This window comes from Cajanus cajan, chromosome 5, assembly GCF_000230855.2.
Source record: "Cajanus cajan strain Asha chromosome 5, NIPB_CcT2T_4, whole genome shotgun sequence".
Taxonomy (NCBI): domain Eukaryota; kingdom Viridiplantae; phylum Streptophyta; class Magnoliopsida; order Fabales; family Fabaceae; genus Cajanus; species Cajanus cajan.
The window spans coordinates 17,315,310-17,343,112 of record NC_138521.1 but is presented as its reverse complement, the minus strand read 5'-3'; the positions used below and the strand labels follow the sequence as shown (position 1 = coordinate 17,343,112).

Genomic DNA, 27,803 nt, shown 5'->3' with positions numbered 1-27,803 from the left:
TGTAGATAATCTTCAGAAAATTTTTGTTTAATTTTAATAAATTTATGACACTTCACTTTTCAACGTGTTTTGTCCTTACTGTACATTTTCTAAGAAACTTCCCAGAAGGTCACCCATCCCTATATTATTCCAAGTCAAGCACGCTTAACTGTGGAGTTCTAATGAGATAAGCTACCGAAAAGCAAATGCATGTTGTCAGTATAAGTAGTACAAACTAATTCGTTTAAGTCATCCTCAACTATACAAATCATACTTATACTATTTTTGGATTCCTCTCATTTTGGTGTGTCTAGACCGCTATAAAAATATAAAAATATATATTATAATTATATTACTGATAATTATATTATATTTAACTAATATTTATATATATATATATATGTATATATATATATATATATATATATATATATATATATATATATATATATACTTACTTGTATAATTAACAATCTACTTATTTCTATTTAAAATTAATATTATGATACAATTTAAATTATTTATTATAAATTTAAAAGTTTAAATAATAATTTATATATTTTAAAATGATAAGGGTTAAAATAACACTGGTATAACTTTTATTAAGTATTACACTCAATAACTTTATATTAAATGTAAATTTTGTAAATCCAACCGTTAGATTGAAAGTTCATATCACTTTATATGTTTATATCAAATTTTGTTAAAATTGAACAACAACTTGAAGGTAAACAAAGTGTTCATATTTTAGTATATTTTGAAATGTATATATTACGTCAATTTTGTTTTACAAGACTAAAGTATCAAATCATCTTGAATTAATATAAAATTTTGTATATATGAGCTAAGAGTAAAAATCTTTCAATATAACGGTTGAATTTATAAAATTCACATTTAATATAAAGTTATTGAGCGGTGTAATACTTAGTAAAAGTTACATCAGTGTTATTATAACCCTTCTCTTTTAAAATAATATTTTATAAATTAAATTTTAACATTTTAAATAAATTATATTAATTAACTTAATATATTTATTCATCTTAAATCTATGATATAAAATTCAAAAAATGTATTTATTCTTGTTTTATTTTCTAATTATCAATCATTAATAAAATACTAATTTAAAATCTTATTTAATTATATCATAATATTTTCATACCAAATTTAAAACCAAATATTAGTATGTTATTTTTTATCATCATTAATTTATAAAAATAAAAAATTTAAAATGAAAATTTTTAATAATATTTATATAGGTAATATTCCGTAGATAAGTAATTCCATAGGTAATATTCCATAGATAACTAAACATTGTCTACGAAAAAAATTCTGTAGGTAATATTCCGTAGATAACTAATTCCGTAAGTAATATTCTGTAGATAACTAAACATTATATACGAAAAAAAATTACGTAGGTAATATTCCATAGATAACTAATTTCGTAGGTAATATTCTGTAGATAACTAAACATTATCTACCGAAAAAATTTCATAGGTAATATTCCGTAGATAACTAAACATTATCTATAGAAAAAATTCCGTAGGTAATATTCCATAAATAATAACAATTTTTCTTGTAGTGAAGGATCTTAAGTTTAAGACCCCAAGTGTGAGTAGCTTTTTGTCAGATCCATGTATTAATGGAATAGCTGACTTTTATAATGTTCAACAAGAGCTATCTAGTTTTACTCCCTCTGCCCAACAAGATTTCAAGATCCTTGCAAAGAGTAGATATATGTGGAAGGAAGTTAATCAACCCTCTCAAAAGGCTAAATCTCAAAGTCACAAGAAACCTTCAGTGTCTAGACCAAGAACTAGATTAAGGGCTACAAAATCATCTAAATATTCCTGAATTAGAGTTGCTTCTTCTTAACTACTTTCGATTCCTAATTTCTAGTTTAGTCTTGATGTAAAGTCTATGAGTAGGTGGCTATTATGTATGTGCAATTTTGTTGTTTCAGTTTTATCTTTGGTTAATGTTCTTTGCATTTTTTGTTTGTTTTGTGAGTCGTTTTGGTTTGGTACCCCTGCTATGTACTTTTAATTTTTCTTTTAATATTAGAACTATTGATGTGAAGCATATGATTGATGGGAAGCAGGGTGCTAGCCTAGTTAGGATCCCCCTTCTCATAGTGATACTATACCACATCTACCCTTTTTCAAAAAAAAAAGTGCAACCAAGGTTAGTCAACTTGTACATAAGATAATCAACTCTAGTTACATTTTGGAATTTGAATTTTCCTTCTAAAAATATGACTATCCTAAAACTAAAAAAGACCAATGGGAGCTTGCCACATGACAAGATATCAAAGGTGTGTCTAGACAAAGTCATGTGATTTGTTAGAGTCTTGAATAGACCATGAGATGTCTTATCTCCCCTCTAATGTTGACATCTAACCAGTTGTTTCCCACACAATTGGAAGCCTACCACTTGTCTCTGACACAAGTGGGTGTCTGTTAAGTCTCAATTATACATCTTTTTGGACAAGACTTAATGAACAATTCTACTCATTCTTTGAACCACTGCAATATAATTGTTCTCTTTTTGATCCATTCTGTGTGCAGATATAACTAACCCAAATTTAGCTAACAATACCTTAATACACCTCATTTTTGTGCAGGTATTGAGCTAAAGACTTGAGGATTGAAGACCCATAGGATTGGAAACCTAAGAAGCTAAGGAGCAGAGAAGAGTGACTACGCCGGGCGCAAGATGACCCGTGCCGGGCTTGAGAAGAACAGAGTGCCTTATCTCTACAAGCCATATATGCACCAGGCGCGAGACTACCTGCGCCGGGCGTGATCGAGACAGAGAGTACCTGAAACTCTCTAGAAGACATTGCGCCGGGCGTAAAAGGAATTGCGCTGGGTGTGTACTGAGGCAGAAAATGCTTACCTTTCCTGGAAGGCCCTGCGCCGGATGTGAAGACTTATGCGCCGGGCGCGAAACCCTAATCTAACTCCCCAGGCTCGTATTTGAAGACATTTTCGAGGGTTTCTCCTCATTCACACATTGGGCGCGTTTTAGGAGCTATGGAAGGGATTCCCGGAGCTTGGAGTCGTTCGTGTGTGGGTCTTTCCTTCGGTTCTTCATTTCTCTCTTCATCTCTATTTTGTATTTACCCTCATTGTTTTGAGTGGTTCTACCCATTGTTTTGTGGGGTTAGATGTAACCAACGAATTCTATTGTAATCCTTACGTTTTCAATGATATATATATATATGTTGTTCATTCATTGTTGTGTTGTTTCTATTCTTAATGCTTGCTTTGGATTGATTCTCCTTTGCATGATATAGGTTCCATTGGGTGTTAGAAAATAACCATTGAAACTAGCTCTGAAACAAATGCTTAGTGGGAAATGTATCTAGGAATGGAGCTTGGCCCATTAGTAGTCTTAAACCCTAGCCCGTAATGCGGGTGTAGATATTGGGTACTCAAGGAATTGATATTCAATATCCGCACCTAGGCTCTTGCTCTAAGGGATTAGGCTTGAGTAAACTTATGGGTTGACTAAGCAATGTATGTAACAAAAGATTAAGGATTTATTAGTCTGACGTTTGGTGAAATCTGACCCCACAATCTCACAAAAACCATAATACCATTTCTACCCTTTTCCACACAAAAACCAATATTTTATAGTTTTAACATTCCAATAGTCATGCTTTTCAAGTCACATTTACATGACAAACTACAAAAATGGAATTATTCTTTAGTCACGAATAGTTAATAAATGCTTATGTTACCTTCTAATCCCTGTGGATACGATAATTTTACTACTTGAACGGCCAGTATACTTGCCGTGTTTGAGACCGTTGATAGAATTAAACTGATTTACAATTATAACAAAAGTATTTCAAAGGAAATCTCAACAGTGCCTAACATCAAAGGTTATGCATCCAAGAGATGCTCTTATAGGTCATTCAAACATAATAAGTTCAAAACTCATTTTCTAGTTATACCTTTCCTAAAACACTAATTACAACCCCTAAAAATACTAATTACAAGGAAATAAATTACTACACTACACTACACTACAAAAAATATGCAATTTAGCGACCACCAAAATCGGTCGCTAAATTATAAAAATCGGTCGTTATTTACCTTAGTGACCGAATTTAATCAGTCACTAAAACCCTGGTTGCTGAGCTATTTAGCGACGGAAAAATTTTTGGTCGCTATTTAGCGACCAAAAATTTCGGTCGCTAAATGATTGAAATGATTTTGGTCGCTGAAGCGACCAAATAAATCGGTCGCTAAATATTTATTTTTATTTTATTAAATTTTATAAACGTCGCAAATTTGGTTGTTACGAACCACACATATTTGGCCTCTTAAGGATTTTATTTCACAATACTTAAGTTTTCAGCATGTTTTGCCCTTAATTACACAATTTTTTGGAAACTTCCCAAAAGGTCACCCATCCCTATATTACTCCAAGTCAAGCACACTTAACTGTGAAGTTCTTATGAGATAAGCTACCGTAAAACAAATGCATGTTGTTAGTATAAGTAGTACAAATTAATTCATTTAAGTCATCCTTAACTATCCAATCTCATACTTATATTATTTTTGGATCCTTATCATTTCGGTATATTCGGACCGTTATAAATATATAATAATATATAATAATTATATTACTAATAATTATTATTATATTATATTTAATTAATCTTTATTTATATATATACTTACTTTTATAATTAACAATCTACTTATTTCTATTTAAAATTAATTTTATGATACAATTTAAATTATTTATTATAAATTTAAAAGTTTAAGTAATAATTTATATATTTTAAAATGAGAAGGGTTATAATAACACTGGTATATAACTTTTATTAAGTATTACACCACTCAATAAATTTATATTAAATATGAATTTTGTAAATCCAACCGATAGATTGAAAGTTCATATCAATTTATATGTTTATATCAATTTTTGTTAAAATTGAACAACAACTTAAAAGTAATCAAAGTGTTCATATTTTATTTGAAATGTATATATTACGTCAATTTTGTTTTACAAGAATGAAGTATCAAATCATCTTGAATTCATATAAGATTTCTATATATATGATCTAAGAGTAAAAAACTTTCAATCTAACGGTTGAATTTATAAAATTCACATTTAATATAAAGTTATTGAGCGATATATAATACGTAGTAAAAGTTACACTGATGTTATTATAACCCTTCTCTTTAAAAATATTATTTTATAAATTAAATTTTAACATTTTAAATAAATTATTAATTAACTTAATATATTTATTCATCTTAAATCTAAGATATAAAATTCAAAAAATGTATTTATCCTTGTTTTATTTTTTAATTATCAACAATTAATAAAATACTAATTTAAAATTTAAATATAAAAATTTATTTAAAAATAAAGTTATCATAAGTTAGAAATATATATTATAAATATGGATCAAAATAAATAAGAAATTTTAAAATTCATATACTCTAATTAAAAAATTGCCTAAAAATCCAATCGTAAAAAAAAACTTCTAAATATTTTTCACATAAATAACTATTGGTATTAATTATGTAAGAGTGCATATAAATATTTTTTTATATTATAAATTAATGTCTTGCTCTTACAAAAAAAAAGAAAATAGGATTGATACTCAACAATATTATCATCACTTTTAAGCAATTTATAAATTTTTTTTAAGTTTTACTTAGTGACCAAATAGAATTCCGTCGCTAATTTTAACTAATATTTAGCAATCGAATAGAATTTCGTTGCTAATTTGAACTAATATATAGCGACCGAATAGAATTACATCGTAAATTGTAATTAATATTTAGCGATCGAATTTAATTTTGTCGCTAAAAAAATTAAAATTTCTAATTTAGAGACCGAATTCAATTCCGTCACTAATTTTAACTAATATTTAGCAACTGAATTTAATTCCGTCGCTAATTTTAACTAATATTTAGCGACCGAATTAAATTTTGTCGCTTAAAAAAATCAAAATTTATAATTTAGCAACAGAAATAGCGACCGAATTCAATTCCTTCACTAAATTTAACTACTATTTAGTGATTGAATTCAATTTCGTCGCTAATTTTAACTACTCTTTAGCGACCGAATTAAATCTCGTCTCTAAAAAAATCAAAATTTATAACTTAGCGACTGAAATAGCGACCGAATTCAATTTTGTCGCTAAATTTAACTACTATTTAGCGACCAAATTCAATTTCGTCGCTAATTTTAACTAATATTTAGCGACCGAATTAAATTCTATCGCTAAAAAAAATCAAATTTTATAATTTAACGACCGAAATAGAGACCGAATTTAATTTCGTCGCTAAAAAAAATTAAAATTTATAATTTAGCGACTGAATTTAATTTTATCGCTAAAAAATCAAAAATTCTTATTTAGCGAGCAAAATAGCACCGATTTTCTAGCGACGACTTATTTTAATCGCTAAATCGGTCACTATTTTGATTATTCATAATGGCCGCTAAATCAGTCGCTAATTTCGGTCGCTATTTTGCAATTTTCTAGTAGTACTACTTGACAAAAAATAGAAGGTCACAAAAAGAAAAATATTTACAAAGAAGAAAAAGTAAACGTTAAAAGTGACTCAAAACTCATTAAGAATTTGGACCTTCTTCTTTTAACCTTAACTTACTCCTATTGCCTCATTTAGGACTTGACCATTGACACGATGTTATCACAATTGATGATAAGCTAATTAATTAATGGTTAAAATTCACAAAAAAAAATTATAGTAGAAAACAAAATGAGTAATAAGAAAAAAAACATTGATAAGCTAATTAATTAATGGTTAAAATTCACAAAAAAAAATTATAGTAGAAAACAAAATGAGTAATAAGAAAAAAAACATTGTTGGACCAATTGTGAAAAATTATGAAAGTAATAAAGATATAAATTTTTTTTAAAAAAAAACTACTAATTATTATCCTAAAGAAAAATGGTTAAAAAATTAAAAGTAACTTTTTATTACCTCTAATCCTTAATATACCCAAATAATTAATTTACTAAGATAAAAAAAATATTTTTTTACTAAGATTAATAAATATATCGTTTTTTATATACTTTTTTTTTCCAAACTTACTTCTAAATTAATGAAACTGTTTATATTTTAAAATACACAAATTAAATAAATTTTCTTATCTTTCCAACTCAATAAATACATTTATTAAAAATATTGTGGAAAAAAAAATTGCTTAAAACATAATAGTCTGAATCTTATAAAAAAAAGGATAAAATTGACTTAAATTTTTGGATCTTATAATAAAGATTGAAGGATTGTAATAGGCATATATCACTAGCTAGTACTTAAAAAAACAAAGTCACTAATATATATTTTTTACTACAATGCCAATTTATAATAAAGTTATGTTATTTATTAACTGTTTTATCATGAGTCTAATGATTGTGTCTTAGCATAAAAATCAATCAATTAATTAAAAATATTAATTTGTATAACTTATTATTATCATAAGAGTCAATAAACTGATTATGAAAAATTATAATTGGATAATTATATAAAACTATTTTACATTATCAATGCATATTTATTAAATCTTTTAATTATTATTGGTATAAGATACTTAACATAGTTAGCTAGTAATGAGGTTAGGTATATAAATATATTTAATTTTAATCTTTTTCTTTTTTTAACTAAATTAATAGATGACTATGACATTTTTTTGACTATCGAATAAAAAATTAATAATTATCCAAAATTCAATAGTAACAAAATTTTATTCAACATATGGCCATAAAAAAATTCTTTAAAGCTAAAATTTTCTTTTGTATAACCCAGAATTTTACTTCTGGATCTTTGTAACCATGGTCAAAAAATTTTCTAATGTTAAAAGAAAAAAAAATTTATGAGGTACTCATAAATAACCAAATTCAATTGAACATTTACGGCATAATAATTGTCCCATCATTTTCAGCCTGTGTTATAAATTTATGACTCATCCCCCACCCACCTAGCTCTAACTCCTGTTCCTGCTGCTATCTTTCTCTCATCTCCATCTTCATCTTCACGTTTTAAGTACATTCCTTATTTTCCTTAATCTGCTACAACGTTAACTCGTCGCATGTTTCTTCCCTCGTTTTGAGGCCAATTAATATGTCAGAACAGGGTTCGTTTTCCGGTGTCACGGGCTCAGAACCCAAAGAGATGAAAAAGAAGGTTCCTTTGCTGAAGCTCTTCTCCTTTGCCGACTTCTACGATTGGGTTTTGATGGGTGTTGGATCTGTTGGGGCATGCGTTCATGGTGCTTCTGTGCCTGTTTTCTTTATCTACTTCGGAAAGATAATCAACGTCATAGGCTTCGCTTACCTTTTTCCCCAAGAAGCTTCCCACAAAGTTGCCAAGGTTCGTGTTTCCTTTGTTTTTTAGTTAGACCTAGCTTCATGTATTGTCCACTTCCCATGCATAATTCGGTACCTTTCCAGTTTCCATCCTTTTCCTCTTTAAAATTTGTGAGTTAACTAGCTTGTCGGAAATCACGTTACTGTCCATATATATATATCAAATTCTCTATGTAATTATGTCAAAAAATATTGTTAACCAAATCACACTGAACAATTTATATATATCCTACAATATTTCTATACTTATATATAAAATAATTTTCTATTTTTGTACATAATTTTTTAGAGTATTTTATTCTTAAATTTTTAAATAATAAAAATAACAAATTAATTATTTTTACAAACTTAAGATTTTAAAATTTAAAAATTAGACATAATATTAGTTGATTTAATAAATATTAATGATTTTTAAATAAATATAGAAACATGAAATATCTTAACTCTATTAATATATAATTATGTTAGTTAATTTTATTAAGTTTATAAAATACAATTTTGATATACCAATTTTATCATTTTTTTCGTTTAAGGTTTAGAAATTATTAAATAGTGTCCTTACACCAAGGGTTAAGGAATTAAAAGTAGAATTTTTTCATTCAAAAATGTATATATTCACATTCTCTTGTGTTATTTATTGATTCTCATTTTTTATGGAAAAAATAAAAATATTACTCAATATCAAAACTCGTATATTAATACCAATATTGATAAATGATAATTAAAAAATTTGAATAATAAGAGGGAGGATATATATTTATCAAATTCTCTTTTCATTATAAAAAAAATATATTCTCATAATCTTTAATAAGAAAAAGATGAAAAATAAAATTAATAATTTATAGAAATTACAAACTGTCTTAAATGACAATTTCTTTCTAATTTATAATAAAGACACGAGAGATTAATATGATAAAGTTCACAATTAAAGGGAGTGATGGTCTTTGCTCCCCATAATTGCAACCAAGCAATTCTCTCTTCCTCTCCTATACGTACAAAATTTAATGAAAAGAAAATTATTTTTGCTTTCTCAATTTGTTAGAAATAAAGACTTTTAAATCGATTATTAAATAATTGATGAATAATTATATGATAATCTAATATTTTTATAATATGTGTATATGTGTATTTTAAATAAATTCAATCTTAACCTTGTTTCTTTGCAATTTTGCAGTATTCGTTGGATTTTGTGTATCTAAGCATTGTAATATTGTTTTCAGCTTGGATAGGTATGCATTTATTATACTTGACTTATGGATTTTTTATTCTGGTAAAAAAAAATCTTATGAAACAATGTTGTCAATTCATTGACTATTTGGGTGGTACCATACCATAGAGGTGGCTTGTTGGATGCATACTGGGGAACGTCAAGCTGCAAAGATGAGGATGGCATATTTAAGGGCAATGTTGAATCAAGATATAACTCTTTTTGATACCGAGGCATCAACTGGAGAGGTTATTTCTTCTATTACTAGTAACATCATCGTTGTTCAAGATGCACTGTCTGAGAAGGTATATATATATTCATCGTTTTAATTTTGAAGAAATTATGGTTTCTATAATATTGCTTGCCAGTTTTGTTGTGTTTCTTCATTCAAAACGTGCTGCATTTACAACTTCTGGTAAAATTATTGCTATATTCTGCATAGTCAATATTTTTTCTGGGTGCTGACCAATTTCAGTTTTCACCCCCACTATGTTTTCAAAGGGCCCAATGATAGTAATTCATTCTTTTTTTAAATTAAAATCTTTTATCATAAAATATATTATTTGAATAAGAACTTTGACAAATATTAAAATTTAATAATTTATCAAAATATTTTGATTATTCAAATTGTAGGATATTAAATTTTAAAGTTTTTCATGTGCTCATTTATTTTCTCTCAGTATCTCTCTCTGTTAAATATATATATATATATATAAAGAATATTTCTATTTCATAATTTATTCAATATATATTTAAGATTAAGATTTAAAATTTAAATAATTTTATTAAATTAAGAGATATAAATTATTTATTTATAATTAAGGTTAGGATTGAAACTCTAAATAATTTTATTAAGATTAAGATATATAAATTTTGCTTACTACTTATACCAACCTTGATTCATTTAATTTTGTCTGAGTTTTTTTTTCTCTCTCTCTCTGTGGTCCTCTGTTCTCTCTTTCATTTTCTTTCTTTCTTCTCTTCCCTCTACTCTTGGTTCTCTCCATCTTTTCTTATCTCTGTGACTATCTCCATCTCTTCTTATCTCTCTAACTCTTTCTTTATTTCTATTCTGTCCATCATTAATATTTTTCCTAAAAATTACCAATATAATTTTTTAATTCGAGATTCAAAAACTAACCAATTTTTATTTTTATTTTTTTATAATTTTCAAGATTAAATTTTTTATTTTTAAACACATTTTAAAAATAAATTTTTTATATGGTAAAATTTAAACTGTCTTGTCCAAATTAATAATTTAAAATTTAGAAATTTAAATTTATTTATTCAAAGAAAATATTTTAAAAATTAAAATTTTAAATCAAATTCACATATGAATATTTCAAATTTCTTAAATTTTTCATCCCAACATATACATAACCAAGGATTTTGCTAAATCACTTGCTTGAAACGGTTGAGATAATTATTTCTAAATTTAACTGAGTTTGTACAATATATTGTATACATTTCTTTTATAGTAAATAAAATTTTTAGAATATATAAATTATGTTTTCATTAAAATAAATTATACTTTAGATTTAAGATAAATAATTTATAATACAATATAATATTATTTTAATGGTTATCAGTTATTTTTAAAATATATTAAAATTTAAATTAAAAATAGATATAAAAATAATGAATAGAGAAAGATAAGATGTTAAAAAATTATTAAAATATAATTCTCACCATAGTGATACATGCATAACTACAACACTAAACAACATCATATACACAACTAGTATATCACACAACTTATATCTATGAGCCTCAATACTCACAAAATCAACAACAATTTCACAACCAAGATTCATGCATAACCATATCTTCATACAACACCGTATGCCACAACTTGCATACATCACAGCATCGTGCCTACTTGCACCATGTGTTGTCATACACAAGCAATAGAGATCTCCTATAGAAGAGATTTACTCAAATCAACCTTACCAAACAATACCAACCTTAGTCAATTAGGTATCATTGACATAGACTCAAAAGGTCTTATATCACCATCAAGATAGGACAGTTGGGATGAGCCTCACCACAACATTGGTTTGTAATAATCAAACCCTTTATGGAATCAACTCATTACCTAACCCCAAGATATAGTGCACCCTTCTAGCACTAGGTCGAGGTGAACCCCAGGTGACCACCCTTGGCTTACGTGACAACTCAACATCCAAGTTCATAGGATCTAGACACGACCATTCAACAACTAGTATAAAGTGACTCACTTTATATTATCTTCATAGCACCGTTTAAAAGAGAAACACATATTTTAAAAAACTCGTCCCCATTTGGAACTACGAAAACACTAGGCTCTTAAACATTTAATCATCTAAAATCTGCCATTGAACAACTCAGCAAAATAACGCAACTCATCACTCCCTTTTAAAATGCCAAAGGCCCATTTCAAAACAACATGGATGAGAGGATCAAACCTCCTCAACATCCACTAAATAACGCAACTCATCACTCCCTTTTAAAATGCCAAAGGCCCATTTCAAAACAACATGGATGAGAGGATCAAACCTCCTCAACATCCACTTACAACTGTGAGCTAGGGGCTCAAGCCTTCCCTACACTCACCCTTAAAACATGCATAAAGCATACAATAATTAATGACAACCACTACCGGCTCATGCCAACATCTAGGCACTCAACATTATACATGCATTCTTACATATATAAATAAATAACATAATCAACATCAACATAATCACCATCAACATCATTGACATATGCACCATCAATATCATCAACATAAGTATCATTAATAATTATCATATCATCATTTATATAACACTCATCAAATATACATCACACCATGAATTAGGGGTTCAACCTTCTTTTACATTCACCTTTAACATCATGCACAAGGCATAAACAACTCACCATAGCATATCACCACCCAATATAACTACAAACACTACTAGTTCATGCCCATAACAAGACAAACAACACACAAACATAAAAACATATGTAACTACATATTTTATTATCCTCCACAACATCTCAAAATAGAAACATCATCATTCACACCATACAACACTTTTCAAAACAACTACGATCCTAACATATCATAGGACCTAAGATAGAAGCCTTCTACTCCTAGTCCTTTAGGTTATCTGGAACTCAACACTTATTCTAAGCTAAGACAAGCTTAACATAAACCTTTTAGGGACAACAACATCACTTCCTTGTCCACCTTGGACATAGGAAAACTAGAATTTCTCTCAATAGGCTTTAGCTCACTAAGCAACCATAACTTTTATGGCTTCTTGCTAAACAAGAATAGACTCATTATGCCCCAAGCCCTTCATGGATCCTCCCTAAGTGAGCTTTGGTTCATTGAGTGACCCTGGCCCTCTAGGGGTTCTCTCATGTAGCAAGCCCATCTCACTTAGTGATCACCACCCTCTATGGCAATTCTCATTGGGTGAGCCTTCATTAACCAACCCAGATCACTAACCAAGACTAAACTTGCTGAGTGAAAACACGGTTTCTGGGTTTCCAACCTTTATACCATGAAGGCTTGCCTAGTGTGGACCATTTTTCGTAGCGAGAATGCCCAATATCCCCGTGGTGTTGGCACTCTTCAACCATCTACAATCCTCCAAACTTACATCCAAACCTTACAATCTTACTAATTCAACAACTAGACACTAGTACAAAAGAGGTAATTTACGTCGGTTATTTTAAGTTTTTACGTCAGAAAAAAGTCTGACGTTAAAGCGGGAGACGTAAATTTATGTCGGTTATGAAATCTGACATAAATTTACACCGGACATTGCCAAGATCCGACGTAAAAAAGTTGTAAACAAAAAAAATATAACGAGTGCAAGCAGAACAGGTCATTCTACTTGCAGAACGGGTCGTTCTGCTTGATAGAACAACCCAGCAGAAAAAGTCAACAACCCAAACAAATAGAACAACATAAAGACCAAATAGAACACATAGCCACAATAGCAATGCGAAGCAAAAAGGTGTTAGCGATTCATACTTGAGCTGCAACAATGTGCGAACGAGTAACGAAGAGTTCACCCCACTCTACAGAAGATAGAAAAAACGATTTAGCAACAAAGGAGAGGGCGAAAGTTTATACAGAGAAGAATCTAGAAAAGTGATGAGATCCGAGTGAATGCGTGCGTGCATGTGCCTCCCATGCACTCTTTTGTCCGACGTAGATTGTACATTTTACGTCGGACCCTACCAGGTTCGACGTAAAAAAGTTTACAAAAATTACAAAAATACTACCACATCTTTTTTACGTCGATTTTTCTTAAGTTCGATGAGAAAGAGGTGACGTAAAAGGTTCGTTTTCCACTAATGACAACACGAATTCAGTAACAAACAACACATGGAACTATAATTCAACACAACAACATTTCCCACTTCATCTTCATGAACACCCAAAACCCCAACATGCACAACTTCAAATTCTCAACAAATAATTTATCAATTCAACACAAAACAACGACAACAACATTTATGCAATGTATATAAGTTATCATCAAGCTTCTCTTACCTTAATCATATGAGAAAGAATCAAGGTAGATGAAAACTTCCTTTACATCTCTCACCAGAGATTCTCATGACTTTGACCCTCAAGAATCTCAACACTACAATCTTTTTTAGGCTTCAAGATTTACCAAATCTCTAGCTTCAAGGAGATCACAACCTTAAAGTCACTTAGAAGCTTGAACAACAGCTCAAAGTTCCCAGAGACCTATTCCCAAACTTCTCTCTTGAAATCTTAAGTTATAAACTTATGAAGTTTACTTTTCAAAAACTGCATTATACATTTTAGCCCTCCTCGGACCCACTCTCACACATTTAAGCTATCTTGTTTATAATTAGTCTAGAGTCATCTCAATTATAACTCCCCCACTCCAACATAGGCAAAAACAATGTATAACATTACTAGTAATTACATATGTCACCAATACATAATTAAGAAAACGTAGTGTTACAAATGTAACTAACAATTAGAGGAGAAGCTTATAAAAAGGTACAAGTAAAAAAGTGAAAAATGTCATATATAAGGATGAGCGTATTATTAGTATATTAAAGTTAAACTTTTGGTTAACCATAGGTTTAGTCTAATGATGAGAATTTAGATAACATGTACAAGATCCTAAGTAAAAATCTTGTTGTCATCGTTATAATTTATATTGATAAAAAAAAAAAGATAAATTAAGCTCTTTGTGTCTTAAATTTTAACGCTTCGCAATGTTAATCACATGATGTAATTTTTTAATTATATATTATTGGAGTATTTGCAAACTTCTTAACGCATAAAATTATCTGTTTTGAAAAATTAAGCTACAATTTAGTTTGATAATTTTTTTTTAATTATAAAAGTATCACCTTAAATATTTTTATTTTGTTTCTATTTTCAAAAGTAAACGCTAAAAATAGTGTGACACTTTTTATAATTAATTTTTTTTTTAAATTGAATACATGTGGTAAAAGAAAATAAAAAGATAAAATGAAAAATTAAGGTATATAAGTTAATTTTGATTTATAAAATAGTAATTTTTTTTTCCTTTTATGCTACGAAAGTATAAGTTACTTAATTTATTTTACCTAAAGGCAAAAGTATATATTAACTATTTTTCCTTAAACGAAGAACAAATATGATTTTTCTTTGTCATTTCCGTGTCTTATTATTATTATTATTATTATTATTTTAATTCAAATAGTCTAAAACTTTATTCATCTTCATTTTATATTTGTTTTTCTCAATAATTATATATACTTCGTTCTTTCATATTTTGTCTCACCATCGAGTCCACGAAAATGAAGTGATTTCTCACTGACCTCATCTATCATATCTCTTGCGACAATCCCAATGATACCGATTTAGTGCGTGTTTGCTTTAGTTTTTGAATGTAAAAATTTACGTTTGTGAGAAGTAAAAAATTGTAACTTCTACGTAAATTAGCTTGTAAACATGGAGAGAAAGTGAAAAATCACGTTTCTAAATCTAAAGCAAACATGCATTTAATGAATTGGTTAGTATTAATATACTATGGTTGGTGATAGTTACGTTGTTTTGGAGATTGGACATTTTGCTTGACATTTGGTTGTTTTCATATGAATGTGATTATGAGAAAGCAAATAACTGAAGACGAACGGGACTAGGAATAGATCAACGGGAGAAACCGCCTTATAAGACACAACACAAAAGCTAATTAATATTTGCAGATAGATAAAATACATCACCCCATCTTAATATATGCTCATAAATACGACGCAGGTTTGCCTGTATTGTGGGGTATAGTGCACTAATGCTTTCTTTGACTTTGATTTTTTAAAGAAAGAAAAGAAAGAAAGTGAAAAAGAAGAAAGTGAGAAGATGTGAAAAATAAGTAGAAAATGAGATAATTATTTAGTTGTTTAGTAGAAGAGGAAAGTAAAAGAAAAATTGAAAAAGAAAAGAGAGTAAAGAAATATATGTTTAAAAACATAAATAATTATGTTATGTTTTGTAAAAATTATAATTAATAAATATATATTTTTATATAATTTTATTAAAATAATTCACTCTATTAATAAATATATTATTTTTAAATTATAGTTGAATATTTTACGAAATGAAAAATTAGAAAATAGTTAATTAATATTATATTTAAAAGTGAGAAAATAATTTATTTTAAAATATTTTTTAAATGTTAAATCTACAATTATTGTGAGACAAAGATATTTTATTTTTTATTCGATTAATTTTTATTTTTTTTAAATATTAGTAGTTAAAGTTAGTCATTATTATTTTTTCTTTTTATTAAATATTTTTTCACCTAACATTCATTCTTGGTTTCATACTTAAGAGCATCTCCAATGAGGATTGTTTATAAGTAACTCCCATTACAGATGCTCTAATACGAACCTACGTGTATCACACAATCAAAACGTGTAGTGTGATAATTATAGTTGGTTGATAGTTGATACCGTTCATCATATAAGATTCTTTTCAAATGTTAGGAATATGTTTGATATAAAACTAATATTTTAACATATAATTGAAATTAAATATTTTAAATATATAAATAATATTATTATTAAATTTATAATAAATGATTTTTAATTAAGAGTGTAAATGGATTGTGATATATATAGTTATAAATTCAACCCAAGCTAATTATATTTATGTAAGTCATGAGTTAATTTCAACTTAATCCAACCCTAAATCCTAATAACCCCTTCTCATATGCATAATAAAAATGATTTATAATAAATAATTTTATTAAATGTCAACGTTTATTACAAGAGTAAAATTATAATTATGATTAAAGAAGAGTAACAACACTACCTATGATATTATTCTAAGTTTTATCTTTCAAATAATTGTTAGTGTTGTTTGAGACATTATTATATTTTTCTTATTAGTATTGTTTGGGGTCTTTTGCGACATGTGTTATGTCATTTGTATTTTTTCTAGTATTTTTTTGGGATATGTATTAAAACTTGAAAATTTATGCAATTTATTTTTATGATTTTTTAATATATTTTAAAAACTTAGGTATATTAATATGTTAGCTTAAATTCACTTTTGATCCCTATAGTTTAATGAATGTGCAATTTTGATCCTCCAAAAAATTTTATTGTAAATTTGGTCTTGATAGTTTTCAACATTAAGTAATGTTAGTCCTCCTAGTAACATGTTATAAAAAAATAAAATAGAAAATGCTAACGTGCTTGTGAATGATGTTATAGACAATTAGTTGGACATATAAAAAACTAAAAATATTAAAAATTTTGAAAAAATATTTTAATACATTATAAATTTTAATTGAAATTAATAAAAAAGAAACATAACATATATGTATTAAAAAATAATATTATTCTTTACATGGTAGTCAACATGACTAAATAACTACTAGGCAATGTCATTCACAGGTACATTAGCATTTTTTATTTAAAGGAGCTAAATTTTTAATAAATATCTTTATACGTCAAAGTTGCACAATCACAAAATTATAAATGCAAAAGTGAATTTAAACCTAATATTTAAATAAATCAACCCAATTATCCAATCTAACCAACTCAAATAAAGTTAAGTTAGGTTACTTGACTAAAATAAAGTTTACACACTTGACTCAATCCAAACTGATTATATTTAATTAGGTTGGATTCTCTAATTTTATAGCAAAAGTTGATCTAACTTAACCCTTTTATAATTTTATTTTTTAAATACATAAATTATATTTTAGATTTTTAATAAATAATTTATATTATGATATATAAAGGTAGTTGTAAATTCGATAATTTCTTTTAAAATATCAGAATTTATTTTATTTAAAAAAAATAAAAAAAAAGATATATGGAAGGTGATAATGGATAAAGAAAAATCTTAACAATGCTCATGTTAAAGTCTCTCAAAACATGCTAGCATATCACAAAGAACATCTCTTTTCATGTTATGATGCATGAGTTCCCATAGACAATGCATATGATGAGCTTACTAGCATATCACACATGGAGGATTCTACCTCTTATGGTGTTACGTAAATCATCCATTTAACAAGAAAAAAAAAATCATCGGGAAAGAGAATGCACAATTGTTAGTTGAACTTAAATCATCCATTTTTTTTAATCACTTTATTTTATACTTCAAAAATTTGTATACCAATCATAACATAATGTTACTTTTTCATTTCACTACTTTTATAGCTTAGCATAAACTTACAATAGATGTGTGTAAATACAGGTTGGGAACTTCATGCACTACATAAGCCGATTTATTGTGGGCTTTACCGTTGGTTTTGTGAGAGTGTGGCAAATCAGTTTAGTGACACTTGCCATTGTACCCTTAATTGCCCTGGCTGGAGGCCTTTACGCATACGTGACAATTGGTCTTATTGGAAAAGTTCGAACAGCGTATGTGAGGGCAGGTGAAATTGCTGAAGAGGTAAGTAACATTATGTTTTATACCTCCCAAATGACAAAATTGAGTATTTGATCTTCCAAGTAATAGAAACCATTTTAAAAACTTTTAAAATTAATAACCTTTTGTGATGAACTATAGTCAAAATTCATGGTGCTAGTAACTAATAAACATATTAAACTTTATAGGTTAAAGGTTATTGGAGTATACAATTATTTTTGTTTTAAATTTTAGTTCTTACAAGAAAATAATAAGTTTTTATCTCAATACATGTATAAAAATTAAATTTTGTTCCATATTGCAAATATCATGATTTTTATTTATTAAATATGTTTTTAGTCGTGAACTTTTTAAAATTTTATTTTTAGTTCTTTAACATATTTTATTTAGTTTTAGTTTTTAAATTTTTTTCTCATAAATAAAAAATGTTGACATTAAAGACTAAAATGTTAATAGAAAAATACAGCTCAAGGAGTATAAATAAAAATCAGCAAAAGTTCATAGATTAAAATTAGTAAAAGATTTGTTCAGGTATTAAAAGCATATATAATTGAATATCATAAGGACTAAAAAAAATTTGTGGTATAAACTTAAATTTTTAAAATGAGGACAATTATTATAAGGAAAAAGTGTATATTTTAACCCACGTTACATTATTTTTACAAGAACCATTTGCAGGTAGTATAGTAGGTATTATCATTGAATGTTTATATTAGATGTACAGTGAGTCGATGACCATATATATTCTTTGTGGATTTAAGGTGATAGGCAATGTGAGAACAGTACAAGCATTTGCAGGAGAAGAAAGAGCAGTGATATCATACAAAGCGGCTCTGTTGAAAACATATAAAAATGGTCGAAAAGCAGGTTTAGCAAAGGGTCTGGGACTAGGCTTTATGCATTGTGTGCTTTTCCTATCATGGGCACTTCTTGTTTGGTTCACTAGTATTGTTGTTCATAAGAATATTGCCAATGGTGGCGATGCTTTCACTACCATGCTCAATGTAGTCATCTCTGGCCTGTAAGCAAGCCTTTCTCACCTTTTGTTATATATGCATTGTGACACTGCAACTTATCACTAGACATTCTATATCGGTAGTGTCAAATATGGTGTTTTAATTACATTGGCATCTATTTTGTTTGTCGGTACAACCAAATATGTCATATAATGTGCGCATTCTAGTACTTGATAAAAATAATTAGTTTACTCAACCATACTTAAAAGCCACATTATTTTTTTTTATTGCATAAATGGTATAGAAGCCAAGGCTTAAGCTGAAAAGAGTTTGCAACTATACTTGTTTCGAGGGAGGTAAGGAGAACTAGAAGATATTAAAATAATGAACACGATGGAAGCTAATGCCAAATAAGAACATCAAAAATCTATATTATAGACTTATATTTTTTGGTTTGATAATGAGATATAACTCCTTTCTATTAATCCATTCCTATAATGATAAAGTGGTACTTCTAATCATGATTTGATGTGTCCAAGATGGATTCCGGTGTTTAGTCAAGTAACAGAAATGTCGAATTACTTGATCCAACGACTTTTGGTGAATTAGACTTACATGAATCTGAAAGCAATGAGCATATATAAATAATTTCATTGCAACTGATGGTTCGGTTAGGTTGATGCGCTACAATTCAATGATAATATTTAACTCTATACTACTTACTACATTCATCCAAATTACATGAAGTACTGATAGAATCATGCTTCTTAATTTCACTATGGTCCTTCTTTGGGAAAATGCACGATATTTACCTTGCAAAATGTAAATTCACCAATACTTAATGGACATTGTTTAATGCATTAGTTATAGCATAAGCAAGCTAACGAATATCCTACTATAACTTTTCATTAGTTTTGTTTTATGTTAACTTGCTTTTCTTGGTTAAAGATCATTTTCAAAATTATATGATATACGATGTTTTGCATCTCAGGTCACTTGGGCAGGCAGCACCAGATATTTCTGCATTTATCAAAGCAAAGGCAGCAGCTTATCCCATTTTTGAGATGATAGAGAGGGACACAGTGAGCAAAGTCACCCCAGAAAATGGTCAAAAATTAAGCAAATTAGAAGGTCACATCAAATTTATGGATGTCAGTTTTAGTTATCCATCTCGTCCTGATGTGATTATCTTCAACAATTTTTGTCTTGAGATTCCTTCAGGGAAAATTTTAGCCCTTGTGGGAGGAAGTGGTTCTGGAAAGAGCACAGTTATATCATTGATGGAGCGCTTCTATGAACCACTTTCTGGCCAAATACTAATAGATGGGCACAATATCAGGGAACTTGATCTCAAATGGCTTAGACAGCAAATTGGACTGGTTAACCAAGAACCTGCACTTTTTGCTACAAGCATCAGGGAGAACATACTGTATGGAAAAGATGATGCCACTCCGGAAGAAATAAATAAAGCTGTGAGGCTTTCTGATGCTTACACTTTCATTAACAATCTTCCTGATGGATTAGATACTCAGGTAAGAATGCACCTTTAGCATTTTAATATACAACAAAGGTCCAACTATGTTTTTTCTTAGTCATGGGCAACCATCTATGAATCTTTGGTCTTTAACTGAGCCGAATGGCGTCATGTGATCCATGTAGACAAGCTCACCTAGTGGAATAAGGCTTTGTTAAATGTTGTAATCATGTGCAACCATGTTTCCAGGAAATTTTATTCTTTGTCCCTGCATAAAGTAAATTATTTTCCCTCTTTAAGAATGTTGTCTAGTAGGAAGATGAAACTAGGGAAATTAAGATATGTTGATCATAGTGGATAGCAAATAGGAGAAGGTAAAAATGTTAGCATGTTATCTATTTGAAGAAACTGTTACCGGTAACAGCTATATCTAGGAAATTTTCACTTCTTTAAGAGTATTTCCAGGGCTACAAAATAAACATTGGAACTATAAATATTATATGGGGGAAAACCGGTAAAGAGTGTCAATTTCATACTTTGTTAAGCAAGGGCAAAGAAATGGTTTTTGTAACTCAAGTAAAATTGATGGATGATTTTTTCCTTAGGAGATGATACTAAATTCCCTTTGCAGGTTGGTGAGAGAGGGATACAATTATCAGGGGGACAAAAACAAAGGATTGCAATATCTCGTGCTATAGTTAAGAATCCATCAATCCTTTTACTAGATGAAGCAACTAGTGCTTTGGATGCAGAGTCCGAGAAAAGTGTACAGGAGGCTCTTGATCGTGTCATGGTTGGTAGAACAACAGTGATAGTTGCACACAGACTTTCTACCATTAGGAATGCAGATATGATTGTTGTTATTGAGAAAGGGAAGGTGGTCGAAATTGGCAATCATGAGGAACTCATATCCAACCCAAATAGTGTATATGCATCTCTTGTTCAAATCCAACAAACAACCTCTTCTCAAGGCCACCTTTCTGTAGATCCTTACATTGGAGGGTCATCAAGGTACTCAACCTAAATTGAAATTAACAGAATAGAGAATAATCTTATCTTTTTTTATAGTTGTCACAAAGTTTGGTCTTTGTCTAACTTTTGAGCTTAGTCTTGTGATTCCCTTTGATTATGATACTGAAAAGCTTCTTGCTGTAATTGAAATAGAAAATTGAATGAGATAGTTCATCTATAATCCTTTCTATTACCTGTTGAGGAGTGTTAGCAACACACTCTTTAATATATTTTTCTTAGCACATCCACTCTTATCGGTTAGAATTTATTGAAAACTACAAAATTAAGATAGAGTCATTAAAGAGGGTGTGGGACCCACCAAAATTTGTGTTTTCCAATAAATTTTAACCAATTAGAAAAAGTGTTTTAAAGAGTGTGTTATTAGCATTTCTCGTCACCTTTTTATGGATACTAGGATAACATATCATTAACATCATACTTATGTTTATATGTTTATTTTGATTGGAACATTAGGCGCCTAGGAGAGTCATCATCACGTGGAACAAGCTTTCGTGGTAGTTTTCGTTCTGATAAAGAATCTATTAACCGGGCTTTTGCTGATGGAGAAGAAAGTGTTGGAAGTTCAAGGCGTGTCTCAAATAGAAAACTATATTCCATGATTGGTCCTGACTGGTTTTATGGTGTTTTTGGAACCTTGTGTGCATTTGTTGCTGGAGCACAAATGCCACTTTTTGCTCTTGGAATCTCTCAAGCTCTCGTATCTTATTACATGGACTGGGATACAACACGCCATGAAGTGAAAAAAATTTCTCTCCTCTTCTGTGCGGCTGCAGTTTTAACTGTCATTGCCCATGCCATTGAACATCTTTCCTTTGGAATCATGGGGGAACGACTTACCCTTCGTGTGAGAGAAAAAATGTTTTCTGGTAATTTTGATCAACCAATTATGACTTGTCATTCCACTTGTGTGCTTCTATTTCTAAGAAATTCTTCCTTTTAATTTTCATATTGAAATAATAATGTTTGCTGAAAGTCATATCAAGAGTGATTTGTAACTGTTACACTGATAGTGTATCAAAATAAAATTATTTTGTTTTAAAGATGAGTATCTGCATTTTTAAGTGTTCACAAATTTTTCTACTAATTCTAAAATATACTTGGCTAAATAATTATATAGCTATTATAAGTCATGACTTGATGATCTTTCTTTCACTAACTTCCCTGTTCACATGGGTGCAGCTATTTTGAAGAGTGAAATTGGCTGGTTTGATGAATTAAACAACACAAGTTCTATGCTTTCGTCACGTTTAGAGACTGATGCAACATTCTTAAGAACTGTTGTTGTTGATCGTTCAACCATTCTTCTGCAAAATGTTGGTCTGGTTGTTACTTCATTCATTATTGCCTTCATGTTGAATTGGAGGATCACGCTTGTTGTATTGGCCACATACCCTTTGATCATTAGTGGTCACCTTAGCGAGGTTTCCTCTTGCTCCATATTTCAACATTACCCAACTAGTACATTTTATTTTTAACAACTTGGTGCCAACATTTCAGAAACTATTCATGGGAGGATTTGGTGGCAACCTTAGCAAAGCATATCTTAAAGCCAACATGTTGGCTGGGGAGGCTGTGAGTAATATCCGCACTGTGGCTGCATTTTGTGCTGAACAAAAGGTCCTTGACCTTTATGCCAATGAGCTTGTGGAGCCTTCAAAGCGTTCATTCAATCGTGGCCAAATTGCTGGCATATTCTATGGCATTTCCCAGTTCTTTATTTTCTCATCTTATGGCCTTGCCTTGTGGTATGCTCTTGCTTCTGTTTGGTTTAAAAGTATATCTGTCTTACCCAATGCTAGGGACCAAAAAAGTAAACAAACTTCAACACACAGAATTAGATTAATAAATTACAAGTCTACGTGATTGCTTTTGTTATTGAGAGTGAGACTTGTGCACCCTTTGTAGGTATGGATCTGTGTTGATGAAAAAGGAGCTTTCTGGCTTCAAATCAATTATGAAGTCATTTATGGTTTTAATCATAACAGCATTAGCTATGGGGGAGACTTTGGCACTGGCACCTGACCTTTTGAAAGGAAATCAAATGGTTGCATCAATTTTCGAATTGATGGATAGAAAGACAGAAATATTGGGTGATGTTGGAGAAGAGCTAAAGACAGTGGAAGGGACAATTGAGCTAAAAAGAATCCATTTCAGCTACCCTTCAAGGCCACATGTGGTTATTTTTAATGATTTCAATCTTACAGTGCCCGCAGGAAAGAATATTGCCTTAGTGGGACATAGTGGTTGTGGTAAAAGCTCAATTATCTCCCTTATACTCAGATTTTATGACCCAACATCTGGGAAGGTGATGATTGATGGTAAGATGTTTGAACAGCTTATTCTCTAACCACTCATTCTATTAGCAGTACAAAACACATAGAAATATAAGATAACTTATTCACTAAGTAAAATGCAAAGTTGGACAAATGCTCAAGTTACAAAATAACTTTGTTTTTATAAAGACAAACAAAATAATAGTCCAGACAAACAAAATAATATTAAATTTATTATAATACCTTTTAAATTAATTATCATAATAAATTATTTGTATAATTTTAATAAAAATAATGGTAGTAAAAATTATAATAACTATAATAATAATAATGTTGGTAGTAATAATAATAGTGATGTCAACAGCGACAATGATAAAAACAAGGTAACGGTGGAGTAGCTGCAACGGCGATAGTAGATAATAACAGTAGTAGTATTAAGTGATAATGGATAAGAGTTGAGATGATATAAGTACAGTAACATGGTACATTAGTAAGTATTTCTGGACTTTGGACAAAAGATTATCCTAAAGTTTCTTGAGTTACAAAAAATAAGATTTTGTCATGTCTTTCTTCCTTTTTTTATAATATAAACTCCGTAATCCTGTATAAATCAAATGTGTAACAATTATTTTTGTCTAGAACAATACCAGAAATTTTAGCAAATTAAAGTGCCCTCATAACAAACACATATTGGCATGCACAAGACAATCATATTTTAGCAAATTAAACGTGCCCTCATAACAGACACATTGGCATGCACGAGACAATCATTAAAAATGCTCTACATGTGTAACAATGTAATCTCAATTTCAATTTATCATAAATGTGAAAACATTCTTCTAACACTGACTGATCAAATTCTTGCAGGAAAAGACATCAAGAAACTCAATTTGAAATCCCTTAGGAAACATATTGGTCTAGTGCAACAAGAACCTACTCTTTTTTCAACATCAATTTATGAAAACATTCTTTATGGAAAGGAAGGAGGCTCGGAATCAGAAGTGATTGAAGCTGCTAAACTTGCCAATGCTCATAACTTTATCAGTGCTCTTCCTGAGGGCTACTCCACCAAAGTAGGTGAGAGAGGGGTTCAACTTTCTGGTGGCCAGAAACAAAGGGTAGCTATTGCCAGGGCTATTTTGAAAAACCCTGAAATTTTGCTGCTAGATGAAGCCACTAGTGCACTGGATTTGGATTCGGAGCGTGTGGTGCAACAAGCTCTAGATAAATTGATGCAGAACAGAACAACAATTATAGTGGCACACAGGCTATCCACAATAAGAAATGCTGACCAAATAGCAGTTTTAGAGGATGGAAAGATAATTGAGCGAGGGACTCATTCAAGACTTGTGGAGAACACAGCGGGAGCATACTACAAATTAGTCAACCTTCAACAACAACAACATAATGAATGACATAACCAAAAATAACAACGAATTATTTTATCTTGAATCAATTTGAACATTTACCCTTTTTTATGTTTTTATTATTATTTTTAAACAAAGCAAAAGAGAAAGTACATAATATTAGTTGATAACGCCCCAATAAAAAGAAGAGACTAGAACACATTTATTCATCCACCTGGATGCCCATAAATGTTATTCACCCATTTTTATTTTATAAGTTCTTTTATTTATTTGTTATTATAGTCACTCTTACAGAGAATGATGACGTGGATTTGGGGATACTGTTTGGACAGAAAAATATCGCACATATTGGTAACTATGGTAAAAATATAAAATGGCTTTAAATAATCAGGTTTAGTTACACTTTTATTTATCCGTTTTACAATTGTGAAATTTTAGTATTTCAAAATAGTTTTCTGTAAATTAAAATAATTTTACTAATATTTTTTTTTTATTTTCATAAATGTACTTAGATGGTATAAATATTTTCAAACAAAATCAACTTTTTAGTTATTTTTTACCAAACAATTTTCATCTAAAAGGTGGTTTTAGCTAAAAGACTTACTAAAAACTTACTAAACGATGAACTATTTTTTAAGCTCTTATTTTTAACTTTAAAATAAAAATAGCTTTTCAACTAAAAGAAAAGTTGAGTCAAGATAGTTAGTTTAAGTGGTTCGATATTTGTATTCTTTAATCAAGAACCAGATTCATCCCTTGCTTTAGACATGATGTCGCAATGAAGGTAATACTATATTCTTATATGGACGAACTTGGTAAAAAGAAGTCATACTTCCTTATCAGATTATATATATATATATATATATATATATATATATATATATATATATATATATATATATATATATAGAGAGAGAGAGAGAGAGAGAGAGAGAGAGAGAGAGAGAGTGAGAGAGAGAGAAAGAAAGAAAGAGAAAGAGAGAGGGGGGGGAGATACTACAACTTTGTTTACAAAGAAAATTTTAACAATGTACTATTGTTGCATTACAATGTAACAACTATGTACAAAATGTTTAATTTTGATATAAAATGTAACATTGAGCGCAAATTAGGCAGATAGGTCCCTAACCTCTTCATGCCAAACGTGAGCACTACCACTCTGGGTGTAAACATGATCTCTCCACACTGAACATGAGTTTGACCTCGTCGAGGGCCATGCATTTTTCATAATTAACTTTGAAAATAAGGATAATTTAGTAAAGGAGAAGCTTGTAAAGAGTGATTAGTGTTAGAATTGAAAGAAAATAATAAGAAAGTTATCAATTGTGATAAACACTTATGTAAAAAGAAAAATATGAGGAAGAACTATAGGTGTGTGAAATCAAGTATAAGTTGTAATGTAATGTGAATGAATTGTAATGATGTTATGATATTGATGTGGTAAGGATGGACGTGTGATGTTGATTATAACATGGTATATGAGATGATGTACAATGAGGAGATATGATGATGTTGTTGAGCATGTAAGTTTAAATTGTGACTAACTATGATGAAACCCAAGTAAGGCTTGGTGTGTTGTGGAATGGTCCAAGGTTGCGCTTTTGCAAGAATCACCATATAGTTTTTGCATTTGTTATGGTGTTGATGTTGTTTGATTGAGTCCATGAATTCATGATTTTATTACGAGGTAGTGTGATTTTATGTAGGAGGGTCTTAAAGGTCATCTACCAAGACCTTGGGAGTGTTTTGGTAGGGAGCCTCTAATGTGGGTGTGAGGTAACTATGGCCGACTATAATGCTTTGATTAGATCTTGATAGACATTCCCTTGTTAAGAGTGGATTGGGGGCTTACCTAGTGTGTGGTGATTTCATTCCATGGCTTTTAGGTTGCCTGTTGAGTAGATGAGGAGGAGGAGATTGGTGTTAGATGCATATAAGTCAAGTACATGCATTTGCATGAGTCTTATTTTATGATTGAGATAAATGGTTGTCATTGATGATGGATGAGAATGTAAAGGGATTGTTGTACTAAATTAGGTATTGTATTACATGACAAAGATGGAAATAAGTGTGTGTGGTGCGTGTGTGTGTGTATCTCTCTCTCTCTATGTTGTTGTTGTGTGTGTGTGGGCTACTCACCACTTGTAGGATTAGATAAGGTACATGAAGAGGAATTTGATGGAGAGTTCCCTCATTATTTTGGATTTTTCTATGATAGTGTGATATTTGGGCAAATAATTTATGTTTTTGCATTTGTAAT

General features: G+C 29.5%; 1 protein-coding gene across 1 annotated transcript; it reads left to right on the top strand.

The window, feature by feature from the left end:
• Nucleotides 1-7,953: 7,953 nt before the first annotated feature.
• Nucleotides 7,954-25,799, top strand: LOC109810798 (ABC transporter B family member 2). Its single transcript, XM_020374356.3, has 12 exons — nt 7,954-8,345; nt 9,516-9,570; nt 9,678-9,853; nt 18,265-18,465; nt 19,203-19,462; nt 20,389-20,929; nt 21,503-21,882; nt 22,357-22,769; nt 23,083-23,324; nt 23,401-23,648; nt 23,809-24,221; nt 25,044-25,799. The coding sequence occupies exons 1-12, from the start codon at nt 8,097-8,099 to the stop codon at nt 25,589-25,591; spliced, it is 3,726 nt and encodes a 1,241-aa protein (XP_020229945.1). The 5' UTR covers nt 7,954-8,096; the 3' UTR covers nt 25,592-25,799.
• Nucleotides 25,800-27,803: the final 2,004 nt, after the last annotated feature.

Bases quoted from the DNA above. Each gene is read 5' to 3' on its own strand.
- LOC109810798 (XM_020374356.3), top strand. From the start codon at position 8,097: ATGTCAGAACAGGGTTCGTTTTCCGGTGTCACGGGCTCAGAACCCAAA. The intron at 9,571-9,677 runs GTATGCATTTAT...ACCATACCATAG, and splicing joins ATTGTTTTCAGCTTGGATAG to AGGTGGCTTGTTGGATGCAT. The intron at 24,222-25,043 runs GTAAGATGTTTG...AAATTCTTGCAG, and splicing joins TGGGAAGGTGATGATTGATG to GAAAAGACATCAAGAAACTC.